Here is a 14,889-nt window from a genome sequence, read left to right as displayed (position 1 = left end):
TCATTTCCTCCTAACCACACCTGCAGATGGCCAACAGGAGCAAGGAACAGTTCTAGATGAGAGTCTTGAAGTGATGTCATGGTAAGAGAATCAGGATGTGAGTCACAGGGTATAACATGAAAGTGACTGTGTGTTGAGAGTGTGGTCTTTCTATTGGGAGCCAGACAATAAAGTTCTCTGAATCAAGAAGTAAAGTCTATGAACTCATGGGATGTGTTTGATTCTGAATAGGCCATGGAAACAAAAGACTACTGGCCTCTTAGGAATGGAAGGTCTTGGAGTCCAACCAGGGTGCTCACAGTTCATTGTAAATTTTTTTTTCCATCTTCAATACCTGCTCTGATCTCACCAAACACCTACAAGGCAGTATCCCTGGCACAGCTGCAGAAGCACTTTCTGGTCTGAGAAATTTAATTCCACTTTCCTTGCTGTGAGGAGTACAAACCCTTCTGGCTGCCACAGTCTCTTCACCCCCAAAGCTCACAGGGACATTAGTTCTTCTAGGTCTTGCTCAAACAAAACTTTCTCCAGAAAAACCTTCTCAGATGCTTTCCTTTTCCTTTGGAAGTAATCTCAACTCTCATTCCACCCAAGTACCAATGATGAGCACAGGCTCTGAATTTTCCAAGGAAAGCCCTGATACAATCTCTCCTGTCATCATACATAGACTTTCTGCTCAGACCGTGTTCACGCTTGGGAGGTATATGCCTCTACTATTACAAAAGGGTTCTTAACTCTGTGTGTCATGAAGTTTCTGCCATACTAGTGACACTTAGAAACTCTCCTCAGAATAATGTTTCTAAATATATATAAGAGATAAGAAACCAATAATGTTAAATTGCAGCCACAGGGATATAAGAATAAGGTTCTGTTTCTTAGTTAATACATGAACACCATTTAGCATTGATAAGCACTGATGAGTATAATTGACATTTTGAGATGTCTTAAAGTATTGTAATGAGATCCATCAGGGACAGAGCCATCTGTTTTTCCCAATGCTGTGGTAACTGGCATTTGTTGTCTATTTTTACAATGGAAGAAAATGGTCATGTTGATTGAAGGTTGGTACAGAGATGTAGTTTCTTCTCATCTCCCTTATCCCAGTTTAAGAACTCTAGTGTTAGAGTTCTTTACGACTTAGGTATTACTTAGAGTAATCTAGCCTAGTGACTGCACTTGGGGAATTTTCCATGCTTGTCTATGAAATTAAAAGGAAAATAATTGTGTAAATCCCAAATCTTGTAGGTGAGATAATTCAATTCTAATTTTCATATGACTTCTTGGACCCTGACCAGTCTAAGGGCAGATTTTTAGAAAGACTCAGTCTTCAGGTAAAGTTGTGAGAGAGATTAGCCAACTCTGGGGACTTGGTGATGTCAGAAGGAGGATTCATGCATGTGGAAAAGGAGGTAGTGGATTGAGCTGGTGGAAGGCACCATGAAATAAAGATGCAGGAAGGGGAGATGACATCATTCATGCAGGCAGTGGGAGGACAGGGAAGTGAAAATGCACTTCTGACGGAGTCAGCTGCTTCATTCATGCCCACCCTGCCTGGCTCCCAGAGTTCAAAGGGTCTGCAGCAAATTCCCAGCATGTAGGCAAAGGAGTGGCGGAAGCTTCTACATGCCTGTGCACCCTGTTATCTGTGATTCTTCTTCTAGACCCCAAGGCATGTGTGTTTCCCTGCAAAATGATGCAACTGGGCATGAAGCCCAGATGTCAGCAGCTGTGATGCTATGGACCAGGAAAACCCTGAGAAGCTAATTCAGGACCCAGTATGGGAAAAGGAGTCATTAGGTTTCCTTCTTGGTGCCTACAAAAATTTTTCCTTCCCCTCCCCAAATGGCTTGCTTAGAGACTCAGGTTTGTTTCCTAAGAGGGGATTCTCCCTCTTATTATTCCCTGATTAGGTACTCACTGCTAATTTTGAAACCTAATTTTCCCAAGTTGGCTTGATGTATACATGAAATGTGAGTCAAGATAGAAAGATGGGGAAAATTGTAGATATGAAAAGAAAAAGAAGCCCTAATCTTAGAGACTGGTTGAAGCCTCTCCCAGCTGTGAATCAAGAATTCTAACAGAATTAACAACATTTGCTAAAGGTCTTATCCTTTTCCTAGCTATAATCCTATAATTTTCTAGGAATTAGAAACACCATTTATAATAAAAGATGTGTTCTAAACTCTCTGGGAAATCCTAGTGACTCCTGGTATTCCTTTACCAGATGATAAGCCCATCCAAGTCACCTCTGGAGCCACTCTATAGTATCACCAAAAAGAAGGGGGAGGGAGAGAAATTGAGGCTAGGTGAGAAGATAGAGGTACTCCCAGGGAATTCTATTCAAGTTTGGATTCTGATCTCTGTGCCTTTTCTCAGAAGAGAACATGCAAGCAGAAGGAGGCACATCCTTAGCTACAACCAGTCATACCCTCAGGCAGTGCTCGGTTAGGAAGGTGTTGGGGTAAGTCAGGGTGTAGCGAAGCACCTTAGGATTTGAGGAAATGGGACACCACCAGAGAGATTCCAAGGGTTTTCCAGCCCTTGCCTCCACCAGTGCATTTCCTTTATGTGGTGTTCATATAAGTACCTGGGAGCGTCTCAGTCTGAGACAGACTCCTAGGAGACCAGAAGAAGCAGCCCTTGCTGAACTCAGGTAAGAGACTTTCTCCAATGATTCTGGGGATGATCCCAGTCCACAAAATCATTTATCCAGATATATATATATAAGAGGGTCATGCCCAAAGGAAAGCTTTCCAGGAAGAGGAAGTCTCTTAGAGGCATAAGAAGTGTTACCATGATCTTTGTATCAGGTAGGTAATGGTCACACAATATTTAAGACAGTTGATATTCAACAAATGCTGGTCTGATTGTTGAATTTATGACAGTGTTGCAGCAAAAATCACAGCTCTCATCTTTTTAAAAATTAATTAACTTATTTATTCACTTTACATCCTGATCATAGCCCCTCTCTCCTCTCCTCCTGGTCTCACCCTCCCTTCCCCTTCCCTGCTCCTCTATTCCTTAGAAAAGGGGAGCTCCCTGCCCCCAACCAACCCCAGATTATCAAGTCAAATCTGTCAATCTGCCCCACCAAGGGGAAGTGATCAAAAAGCAGGCAATACAGTCCATGTCTAAGACAGCTCCTGCTCCCCTTACTAGAGAACCCACCTGAAGCCCGCAGTGCCCATTGGCTACATCTGTGTAGAAGGCCTAGGTTCAGTCCATGCATGGTGCTTGAGTCTTCGCAAGTCCCTTTGGTACCTGGTTAGTTGGCTCTGTTGGTCTTCTTGTGAGTCATTCCCTCAGGCAGTGCTCATTTAGGAAGGTGTCCTGTCCCCTCCAGGTCCTTTTATTCTCCCTTCCACTTTCCTATAAGACTTCTTACGCTTTGCGCAATGTTTGGCTGTGAGTCTTAGGATCTGTTTTGATCCACTGCTGGGTGGAGCCTCTCAGAAGACAGTTATGCTAGGCTCCTGTCTGCAAGCATAGGAGAGTATCTTTAATAGTTGCAGGATTGGCTCTCTCCCATGGGGGGTGGGCTCAGGTTGGGCCAAGCATTGGTTGTTCATCCCCTCATTCTCTGCTCTATCTTTATTACATCTTATATACATTTATGTACATTTTATAGGAGGGTAAATTTAGGGTCGAAGTTTTTTGGGTGGGTTTGTGTTCTCTTCCCTCCACTAGGAGTCCTTTCTAGTTAGAGGGTGTCCTCTTCAGTCTCCATGACCCCTGCTACTAGGAGTCTTAGCTAGAGTCACCCCCCCATACCCTTCCAGAAGCATATCCCACAGCTCTCATCTTAAAAGAAATAAGAAAGAGAATTTATTCTGGAGACATTTTGAGTAATCATGTTTAAGCTAAATTCCATGTTCCAACATGGAATCAGTTTCATAAAGTTTTATAGTTTCACAGAACAAAGAAAGTAGATTTTAAAAACAACAATTAAAATATTTAGGGTTTTCTCTTGCAGAGGTATGGTTAAAATAAGTATCTTGAAAAACCCATTTGTTCATTTTTTTTGAAAGGCAGTAGACATTTAAAAAATACATATATGCACTTTAAGGATTTTAGGTATATACAAAATATACCTAAAAGTATAAAAGTATAGACATAAGTTATCCTTTTATATTTGGAATAAAGATTTCAATGTATCAAGGGAGGACAATTAACCAATGGGGAAAAAAGTATTCTGGAGCACGAGTAACTGTCTTATAGCTAAGTCACAACCTCAAAAATAAGGACCATGGTGTAGAGCCAGAATTAAGACAAGAGTCAAAGAGATAACATCTTGACCAGAATTGTATGATTGTGTATCTCTTGTCCTTAAAAATAAATTAAAATTGTGTAAGTTTAAAAACTCAGTTATTTGTACCAAAGAAAGACTTAGGAACATTAGCTATCTCTATTTGCTTACCTATGTGGTCACATTAATTAAATATACCTTTTGTCTTTTATTATTATTTGTTTCATGAAATTTTAGTTTTACTGGGAGCCAAAAAATACTTTGCCAAATTAACAACATTAGTTTCAATGAGCATTTACTTATAAGTCAATTTGGTAGTAAGTAAATTTTGTTAAAAACAAACAAACCAGAATCACACACAGACAGTGCATATATACACACATATAATCACACATAGGGTATATTTTAATAAAGCAAAATTCTGAGTGTTATTGTTTGTTGAGATTATATTTCCAATATCTTCATTGTAAAAAGAAAACAACATAGAGATCTTCAGTAAGTTCTTTCTCTCTCTCTACCCTTCTTTTTTCTCTAGCTGAATAGCTGAGGAGGGAGTGACTTTTTTTTGTATCTCAGGTTCCTTTTTAGGAGATAAATCATGGTCAAAATTTGTGCCAAGTCATGTCGAACCGCCCTTTCTTAATAGGCCAGTTAAAAGTGCCAAATACAATGTGGAAGGCAGAGAAGGAACATTTATTCAATGTCATCACATTAGGAAGAGGGACAAAAAGACCCAGAAAACCTTTCAAGTCCATCTGCACGGTGGTGCAGTGAGTTCAAAGTTTAACTACAATGTAAAGGATATCCACAAAGGATGTCCAGGTCAAAGTGGGCCATGATTCAGCGGGTCATCATTACATAGGCATCATTCTCATCTGTAAGGTGGCTTGATAAGTTGTTGGAACCGTTTGAAATTCCTTTTTTTTTTTTTGTAGTTCTACTTTATTTATTTTCTTTTTCTTTTAATTTTATTTTTCTTATAAGTACATTTTGTTAGCTCTGTGTCTCGGCTGTATCCCTCTCAAGAAAGATGCTGTCGCACATGTGTGTTCTAGATAAATAAGTATTTTTGCTTCTGTCAATTAGAGAAGAGAAACTCAAGAAATAGAGGCAAATTTTACACCTAAATTACAGTCTTTCTTTCTTAACGTTTATAAACTACCAAAATTACTTGGAACTCTGCTTCCTAGCAAGTTTTAACAGATACTGACTGGCATATACGTCATTACAAGAGCAAATAAACACATGAGTTGCATAGTTCATAGAATCAGGTACTTACTACCGAGGGAAAGACAGTGCAGCCAACCCTGAGGAGACCTGATAGGCTAGCATAAGATAGAAGGGAGGAGGTCCTCCTGTATCAGTGGACTAGGGGAGGGGCATGGGGGGAGAAGAGACAAGGGAGGGGGGGGCCACAGACAGGATACAATTAAAAAAATGTAATAAATGATAATAATTAAAAAATGAAAATATATCAAAAAAAAAAAAAAAGAAATTCCTTTTGGAGAGATAAGTTTTTCTCCCTAGCTTTTTCCCATTCCTTTTCCCAGAATCAGATTTCTGAGAAATTTTCATCTTTAGGGTCTGTTATTTCAACAATCTTGTAGTCTGATTGAGAAACACAAACGTCTCTGTACCTGGACTTTGGCTAGTTTGTGGGTTCTTCTTTCTTCCACCTTTTCCCATTCTTTCAACCTCCTAACACTAGATAAGAAAGAAAAAAAGGATAGACGGGGAAAAGGGATGACGTTTTTGTTAGACTAATTCCTGCTGATTAGGGGTGTTGAGTTCCTTGGGATAAGTTTGATCTTTGATGCATCTAATTTATTCTTTGTGCATGACTACTTAACAAAACATAACCAACAGCAAACAACCAACAACCCAACAATAACAACAACCCCACCTCTCAGGGACATAGCATTTATATAACCTCTGAAAAGTTACCAGAATTCCAATTGTCACACAGTTGCAGAAGCTATGTTCCACTGGCAAAATCACATTCCTGCCAGAGCATGAGGCAAATCATAATCAGTTGCTGTGGACAATCTGAAGCAGCCCCATATTTCACACCTGGGATTAAAATAAAAGATTTTCCCATAAATAATTCTGACTATACGTCCCCACTTCTGTTTTAAGCCATTAATTCTGCTGTATGTAGCAGGAAATTATAGAGACATTTTCAATGAAATAAGTACTTTTTGGATCAGTGCCCAAGGTTTTTAGGAGAACTCTCCTGCCCAATTCTAATCTTTGTAAGTTTTGACGGTATTCACAGCTTTTTTTCTTTCTTCTTCATCACTAATGAAAAATTTCTATCTGTTAACATCCATTCTGATATTAGCACATCATTATAGTGAATAGGTTGATTTTTTTTCTATAACCCGGTGAATCTCAACTGCTCTTGTCTGAAACTGTTCTTTTTTTTTTTTTTTTTTGCAGGGCTTCTAGCCAGGCACCCAAGCCATTTCCTAGTGGTAAGAAATTGTCTTTGGATATCTCTCTTAGACTACATTCATTTGTCCAGTGACAATCCTTGCCACTTCACCTGCGCACCCCTGGAGCTTAGGCCTTCTTTCTGGTTTATATTACAAAACAAAAACATAAAAAAACCATTTCCTCTGGAGATACCTTGTTCACATTTCCAGCTCAAAGTAACATATTTCTCACAGTTAATGTACCAGATATCTTGAGATCTGGGACCTTGAGTGGGTTGGTCACAGTCTTTTTGCAAATGACTGAATTTCCCACAATTGAAGCACCAGGCATTTTGATATTGGAGACCTCTAGCTATAGCTTGATCTATACATTAGCACGGTACCTTTAGAACAAATATCAATTGTATCCCTCATCCATTCATTTATGGGTGCTGCCCATGCCTTTAATGGCCTAATAACCCTTTTACATTCAGTATTTGCGTTTTCATACAACAAAATTTCTTCAACACCTGTCTTTTGTCAGGGTCTGAGATGGTTTTGTTCAAAGCTGAGACTAATCTTTGAAAAAATTCAGTGAAGGCTTCCCACAGCCTTGTATAGGCTTTGTAAATGAGATGGACCTTTCCTTGGGCTCCTCAAACTTATCCCAAGCTCTTAAAGCTGCTAAATGACTTTGCTTTATATTTGCATCATCAAATTGAATTCGTTCTTGTATATCACAGTTTCACCCTTCACTCATTCCCCTTGCTCTATTTTGCAGTTCAATATTTGTGGCTTCTTTCATCCACCATGTTAACCATTGCAATTGCAAACTGGCCTCTAGTATAGCTGTCACCAATCCCTTCCAGTCTTAGGGAATAATTCTATTTTGAGTAGCCCAGTTATTTAGAATATCTCATAAGGCAATATCCCCTATGAAATCGTGGCCTCTTTAAAATGCCTTAGATCTATCATTTCTATAGGATGCCATTCTATCTCATCATAACCTTGTTCCAGCCTCTTACCAGGCAGTACAACTACTGCAAAAGCTGGTGGTGGTGATCTAACTCTGGTGGCATAGTTGGTTCAAGAAAAGTACCCCGAATTCCAAACATCACACAGTCACAGAAACTATCTGTCACTGGCAAGATCACACCCCTGCTAGAGCACGAGGCAAACATAGTCAGCTGCTGTGGGCAACCTGAAGCAGCCCCATATCCCACACCTGCAATCAAATGAAAACATTCCCATAATATTTCTGTGTTTTTCAAAGAAACCAAAATTCTCACTACAGATCTCTTTAGAATATTTTTGTATCTGCCAGGCCACTTACATGGTGTGTGTGTGTGTGTGTGTGTGTGTGTGTGTGTGTGTGTGTGGTGTGTGTGTGTGTGTGTGGGGGGTTTACAATGATGTTTCCCCAAAAAGCCATTTTTTTTTTTTTTTTTTTTTTTACATATGACCCAGGAGCAGAGTATGGAAGGATCTAGAAAGTGTGAGTAGCTCTCAAACGTTTAGTGGTTTTCTGGCTAGGAAAACAGAAGCAATGGAACACAGAAGCTGTATTTAGCAGGATTAATCAGTCAAATGATAGACAAACTCACCAACAATGCTTGAAGATGGGTCTCAGGATAACCCCCCAGGAATGCTGGGGAGGGGGCACAGACGTAGCTTCATTTTGTTATCTTTAACAACATGAGGAATTCCTGTACAGATCTGAGACTTTGGCTTTAAGGCTGAAAGAAATTTTAGGAGTGTTTACATAATGAAGATGCTTTCATGTAATTATGAGCATTAAAAGAAAAAAATGCTGCTCAAGGGAAACTGTAAGAAAGGGAGGAGATAAAGAAGCAAGGTCAAAGAAAGGGAAGAGAAGATAATTATTTTAGAATTTATCTCAGTGAATGCATGCAGGTACCTGGCTACCATTTAGGTGATTCCTTTGGTGAAGTGTTGTATCCTTGGAGCCCCACATTGTGTCACCATAATTTTTGGTGCAAAAAACTGACCTGTGGCTTGGGCACACAAATTTAGGTTACCCCAAATTCCATGTTGCAATGTGGAAGCCATTTCATGAATTTTTTATAGTTTTACAAGAACAAAAAAGCCATAAATCAAGTCAAGTTTAAAATACATTGGTGGGTACACTAGAGAGGCAGGTAGAGCAAGATGGGGAAAGCTTTTCTGCAGGCTCAAGACACCATCTGATGATGTTCTTAGATTCTGGGTGAGTGCAAGCTGGTGGTCTGCTAAGTTAATATAGTCCAAAGGTTTTTAATATATCAGTCATAAAATGTTAGCTCAGAGCAGACACGAGCAAGAAATCACTCTTCTGGAAGTCTAGAACTAGACCAGGATATGGTAACTAGCCTCTGGTCTGCACCATTCCAGTCACACCATAGGGCTGACATTCTATCAACTAATCAGTTTCTGCAGACAGCTTCCTTCTAGGACTTCTTTTTCCACAATAGACTTATTATATACTCACTATGTTTCAGGCAACAATGGCAATCTCAACATAAAACAAATCACTCCCTGTGTGGTAAGCATAGATACCATATTTTAAGTACAAGATGAATTTTGGAGTGAGTATAATCATCACCATTTTGGGGACTAAGAAAATAAGACCCAGGGAGATGAGTTGACTTACACATATAGGGTGTCCAACTCATTCTGGTTTACTTGTGACTTCTTATTGAAAACAAACTGTCTTTAGCTCAGTCAGTGCCGTCAGTCTTGGGCAAACGGAGACAAATGATAGTGGTGGGAACTTGTAGCATGGAGAGTCAATGTGGCTTTCCTTCTTTCCAAACCTGCTAACAGCAGCCATGTTAAAGTTATTATATATATATATATATATAATTTTATAATATATATATATATAATATAATTATATATATATATAATTTTTTCTCAGTTTCTTTCTTAACCTGGCTATCAAACAAATAACTGAGACTTTTTTTATGTTTGTTTAATAACATCACAGAAGAATAACTGAGCAGTTGTTACTCTATTTTAACCCTCTAGTCTAATCTGGTTTCCTCCCGGTGTATATCCCAGCAATACTTACACTTTGTAGCTTTCCTGCTCCTGCTCCTCTCTCTTGAGTTTTCCTGGACTTCTCCCATGGCTGAATCTCCTACTTCCTCCTCTAGCTCCTCCTCCCCTGGCTGGTAGGAAGTCTAGCCCTATTTTCTCCCTGGCTCACCTATGGCTGTAAGCTGCTTTATTGGCATATCAGTGTTTACACAACATTGAAACAGGAGATTCTCAGAACAAGGATTTCAACCAGATATCTGGGTACAGAAATCAGTATTTGAATTACACATTAACCTTATGACTGCACAGCCAAACAGATTGAAACATTAAGCATGCTTATTACAAGGCTAAATGATTGTGTATGTGTGTTCGTGTATATGTGCATGTAGAGGCATGAAGTCAGCCTGGAGGGTCCTTCTTCAGGAACCATCCATCTTGTGTTTGAGATGGGGTCTCTCACTGGGAAAGTGCAAGTGATTAGGCCAGTGACACAGCAAGCCCTGCCTGTGTCATTCCAGCCCTGAGACTGCAGGTGTGCTCCAGCGTTTTACACAGGTTGGGCATGTGCGGTAAACTCAGTGCTTGCCCATGAGGCCAGCAACTTCACTGACTAAGCCATCTGTTAGGGTATAAATATCACATGCCACGCAGCAGGTGTGGTGCAGAGAGGTTAATTGAGCCTTTAGGGCAGAGACAGAAAGCCAGAGAGAGCCAGAGACAGTGGGAGAACATAGGAGAAGAGAGGAAGGAGGATGGGTGAGGTGCCTCAGGAGAGAAAATCAGAGAGGGGAAGAGAAACTGAGGCAGAGAGGGCGTGCCGTGATTTGTCAGTCCTTTATATTTTGTGTGAAGCTGAAGTGTATCTGGCACATACCAGGTAGCAATGGGTGATGATGTCAGGTTGCTAGGCAACCTAGAAGTGGGCTGGTGCACCAGCTTGTGAACTAACACCATATCCCAACAAACACTTAAACTTTAAATATTTTGCTTAGACTTCCAAATTTTTATTGTAATTTTATCTCACTTTTTTTTTAAAGGGAAGAACATGCACCAATAAAATTTTCATCATATAGTTTTGAGAAAAACTTATTAAAAATATAAAAGTACATGTGTAGGGGCCCATGTTTCCCCTTCTGTTTCAATGGCTTGACATGACACTGTCAAATTCTGTTACCATTTAAGATGTTGACCTTTTTTTGCCATGGAAAATTTCTTGTTTGATGTTGCATTAGAATATTCTGCACATGGCAGGTCCACTTTCACTGCCAGCAGGTAAGGCTGAGAGCAGTGGACACTCACAGGGAGTTGATAGAGAGTGCATTTTAAGAGAAATGTCCCAATGTGTAGTTGTTCTGTACGCCATTTTGTAGGCTAATTTTCTCTTAAAATTCAGTAAGCATTGCTTTCTTTTTTAATAATTTATTTATTTTTATTTTATATACATTGGTGTTTTGCCTGAATGTCTGTCTGTCTGTCTGTCTGTCTGTGTGAGAGTGTCAGATCTTGCAATTACAGACAGTTGTAACCTGCCAAGTGGGGGCTAGGAATTGAACCTGGGTCCATTTAGGAAGAACAGTCAGTGCTCTTAACCTCTGAGCCATCTCTCTAGCCCCCAAGCATAGCCTTCTTAACTGAATACCCTCACTACAAGGACACACAAACTCCTTCAAATGTGTTTCTGCTTTTTGGTGGGGTTCATTCTCTGGGCCTTAGGCCTAAGATACAAGTCAAGGGAGAGAGCCTGCTGTTATTGGATCTGCTGCACGCATGTCTTACTGTGGCTCCCCTGCAGAGGGCACTGTGGAGCGCCAGGAGCCTCTAAAAGGAGATGTGTCAGTTTTTGCCTTTCACTGGCAGTGGTACTGTTATGAAATCATTGACTTTGTTTTTGGCATCGGGGCTGTAAAGAATCTATTATGCTCCATTAACCACTCTGATCTCAGACCAATGCCAAGTAGAGCTGGGCTCTTTTGCCCAGCGGGTGTCTATAAAATCAAGGCAATTTCCCCCCAGGTATTTTTAATGGCATGGTCATAGCTTCTGTGACCCTGTTTTTCCCTGTAGGTCTAAGGGGACTGCAGAATGAGTTGCACCGGCTTTCTGGAAGGGGAAGGTGTCTACGTCAATTCCCTCAAATGAGTTTTGACATTTCTTCTGATATGTCATCCTCTGTTGATTCACTGCAAGTGCCTGCTGCTCCGGGCCTTCTCCGCTGGCAATGACTGCGGAGCTGGGAAGGCGACACAATAAAGGGGCCATGACCTCTGGCACTACCCAGCACCTAAATCCTCAAGGTACTGGGAGGCTTCTGTCTGAAGCTGTGTGGACACATAGCACTCCTTGCAGCCAGGGAAGGCCATTTAGTTCCCACCCAGTGGGCACAAGGTTTTGGTGGCTAGACTGGAGAAATCAATAATCCTGATCTTCTCTTTGAATTTCCACTTCTGGTCCCCCAGATCTAGGTATAAGATGAAAGGCTTTGGTGTTGCCTTTGGACTATTCTCTGCTGTGGGGTTTCTCTTCTGGACTCCTTTGTCTGGGCTCAAGACTCTTCACTTGGGAAGCTGCGTGATCACTGCAAACCTCCAGGGAATACAAAGGGAGTTTGCTGAGATTCGGGATACTGTGGTAGGTAAAAGAGGGATCCATCTTTTCTGTCTGTGTGTCCTCGTCCCACTTTGTCTGTCTGTCTTCTCAGGACATCTCTGGTAGTGTGCATTTCCAAGAGATGCCTGTGTTTAGTAGTTTTAAAATGCCTTTCACTAAACCCTGGTGGGGAAGAGACCAAACATTTTGATATCTAAGACTTTGGCAGCAGTCAATTACCTGTCTTTTCTTCTGTTTAGCAAGCTGAAGATGAAAACATTGACATCAGAATCTTAAGAACAACTGAATCTTTGAAAGACACAAAGGTATGGATTTGGTTGGGGGAGCTTTGTGAGGGTAAAGCCAGAGCTTCTCCATCAGGCCTGGTGTTGTCTTCTGCTCTTTCCATTAACACTCTTGTCTTGTTATCTTTGCAGCCTTTGGATAGGTGCTGTTTCCTTCGCCATCTTGTGAGATTCTATATGGACAGGGTATTCAAAATCTACCAGACCCCTGACCATCATACGCTCCGGAAGATCAGCAGCCTCGCCAATTCTTTTCTTATCATCAAGAAGGACCTCTCGGTCTGTGTGAGTAAAGGTCCTGTGTGCTTAGCAACCAAACTCTTTTTCATATTCTATTGAATGTGCAGGCAAATTGAGTCCAAAATTATTAAACAAACCAAACCAAACCAAACCAAACCAAACCAAACCAAACCAAACCAAACCAAACCAAACCATCATCTTCAACAACAAAATGCCATTGAACCATGGACCTACTTAGAAATATCCTGTTTTATTAAGTATATGCTACATTAAAAAACCATTCTAAAATGCTTGAAAAATATAAAATTCTGGCTCTTTGGTGTTTATATTGATTAGCTAGAATCTATGAAACTAGATTTTTTTTCTCTAGGAAATGCATTCTACATCCTTATTCAGACACCTTTGTGTTCAAGTGGTCAGTCAATAGTTTATTGGGACTGACCTTGGGTTATGAATAGGACTGTAGAATTGCATTATTTCTTGGGTTTGCTCTGGAGTCTCCAAGACAGGATTTGGGTAGGAAGCCAGTGGGGCACTGGAATTACAGACTCCTTCAGCACCATCTCTTTCTAAAAAGACTCAGTGAGCTCCATAGTTGAAACTGAAAACTTGCTTATTTGCCTATTTAATGGTTAGTTAAATGATCCCAAATGATGAAGCATGAACAGACTTTCCTACAGAAATGACTATTCATAAAATTGTAGAAACAAAATTCTCTGCTTATGCCAATAGCAAGGGCAGAAAAATGCAGATTTAAAATAAAGTTAGAAGTGGAGAGAGAGATGGCTCAACAGTTAAGAGCATTGGCTGCTTTTGCAGAGGACCCAGGTTTGATTTCCAGTAACCATATGGTCGCCTACAACTTTGTTAACTCTAGGCTCAGAGACCCGATGGCCTCTTCTGGCCTCCGCTGGCACTGCATAAAAACAGTGCACAGACATACATGCAGACAAAATCCATATACACTCAAAGGTAAAAACAAAACGTATCATTCTTTTCCAGCATTCCCACATGGCATGTCATTGTGGGGAAGAAGCAATGGAGAAATACAACCAAATTCTGAGCCACTTCACAGAGGTATGCACTGTTTTTGTATGGATTGTGGTAGGTGTGTTTTCGGAACTGAGATTGTAGATATGTGGGAGGGATATTCAAGTTGGTAAAAAATCACATTAATAGTTCACTATGGCCCCAGGACTATCCCAGGTTCTAGAAGGATGCTTTGTCTACATGATTCCCTCCTAGTAAAGAAAGATTGTCTATGACTTCTCCAACTATTCCAGAGATACCTGCATCTTCCAAGGGGCAAAAATGAAAAACAACTGTTTTCTAATATGCACAGATATTCTTACTTTCAAAAGCACTCACCTGCAGTATCACACACACTATCTATATTGTCTTTCACAATAACGCTTTTGATCTTCTCCCAGAATTGGCTACCTCTTGTCATACTATGGAAACTCCTATCATTTATTCATCAGACTGCATTTCAGCCCCTGCCCATCTCCCTTCCTCAATCAAGAATTACTTATGGGCAAAAATTCTGCCATTCACTTCTGAACTGGTCTAGTGCTTGACATAGTCAATATTTATTAGATCGAAGTATGCACAGTAGGGAACACACAGAGACAACACAGACCAGTGCGCAGATACACAGACACATATGCCATTCTCAAGGAAAACAGCCTTATTACTTTGATCTGTGAGTTCTTTCTGAGCCTCAGTTCCCTGTGTAAAACCAGGGTGGTGGGTTCAGTTTTTTATGTAAAAATCTGAGATTCTATCACCTCTTTCAACCTCTTCATCCTGAAAAGAACTCTCTCTTCACTGTCCCAGCTGATCAACCTACAGGAGGGAGGATTATCCCTGGGCAAATGTCTCTTTTGTATCTCTGACAACATGCATCTACTCTTCCTTCAGCTTGAGAATCAGGCAGTGGCAGTAAAGGCTTTGGGGGAACTAGGCATTCTTCTGAGATGGATGGAGGAGATGATATAGATGAAAGCGATGAGGCTGCTGAGACCAGTTCTACCCAAAAGTCCCAGACCTCAGTACCATG

At 40.5% G+C, this 14,889-nt stretch overlaps 1 protein-coding gene and 1 long non-coding RNA gene across 3 annotated transcripts; one reads left to right on the top strand and one right to left on the bottom strand.

The window, feature by feature from the left end:
• Positions 1 to 3,060: 3,060 nt before the first annotated feature.
• Positions 3,061 to 9,802, bottom strand: LOC129674659 (uncharacterized). 2 transcript variants are annotated; one of them, XR_008719819.1, is made up of 5 exons: positions 9,731 to 9,802; positions 9,311 to 9,473; positions 8,265 to 8,396; positions 6,191 to 6,316; positions 3,061 to 3,477 (listed from the first exon to the last, which is right to left on the bottom strand). It is a non-coding gene; the product is annotated as an uncharacterized LOC129674659 (long non-coding RNA). The 2 variants fall into 2 exon arrangements; XR_008719820.1 differs by having other exon boundaries at positions 9,311 to 9,476; positions 9,731 to 9,795.
• A 2,357-nt stretch (positions 9,803 to 12,159) lies between these two features.
• On the top strand, positions 12,160 to 14,828 carry Il20 (interleukin 20). The gene is made up of 5 exons (XM_055605252.1): positions 12,160 to 12,327; positions 12,546 to 12,611; positions 12,723 to 12,875; positions 13,833 to 13,907; positions 14,751 to 14,828. Exons 1-5 carry the CDS (start codon positions 12,169 to 12,171, stop codon positions 14,826 to 14,828), a joined length of 531 nt encoding a protein of 176 aa, XP_055461227.1. The 5' UTR covers positions 12,160 to 12,168.
• The last annotated feature ends 61 nt before the right edge of the window (positions 14,829 to 14,889 follow it).

The sequence above is a fragment of the Psammomys obesus genome, unplaced genomic scaffold (assembly GCF_907164565.1).
Source record: "Psammomys obesus unplaced genomic scaffold, mPsaObe1.curated_primary_1811, whole genome shotgun sequence".
Classification (NCBI taxonomy): Eukaryota; Metazoa; Chordata; class Mammalia; order Rodentia; family Muridae; genus Psammomys; species Psammomys obesus.
The sequence above is the reverse complement of the archived record's forward strand: the minus strand, read 5'-3'. Positions and strand labels throughout refer to the sequence as shown.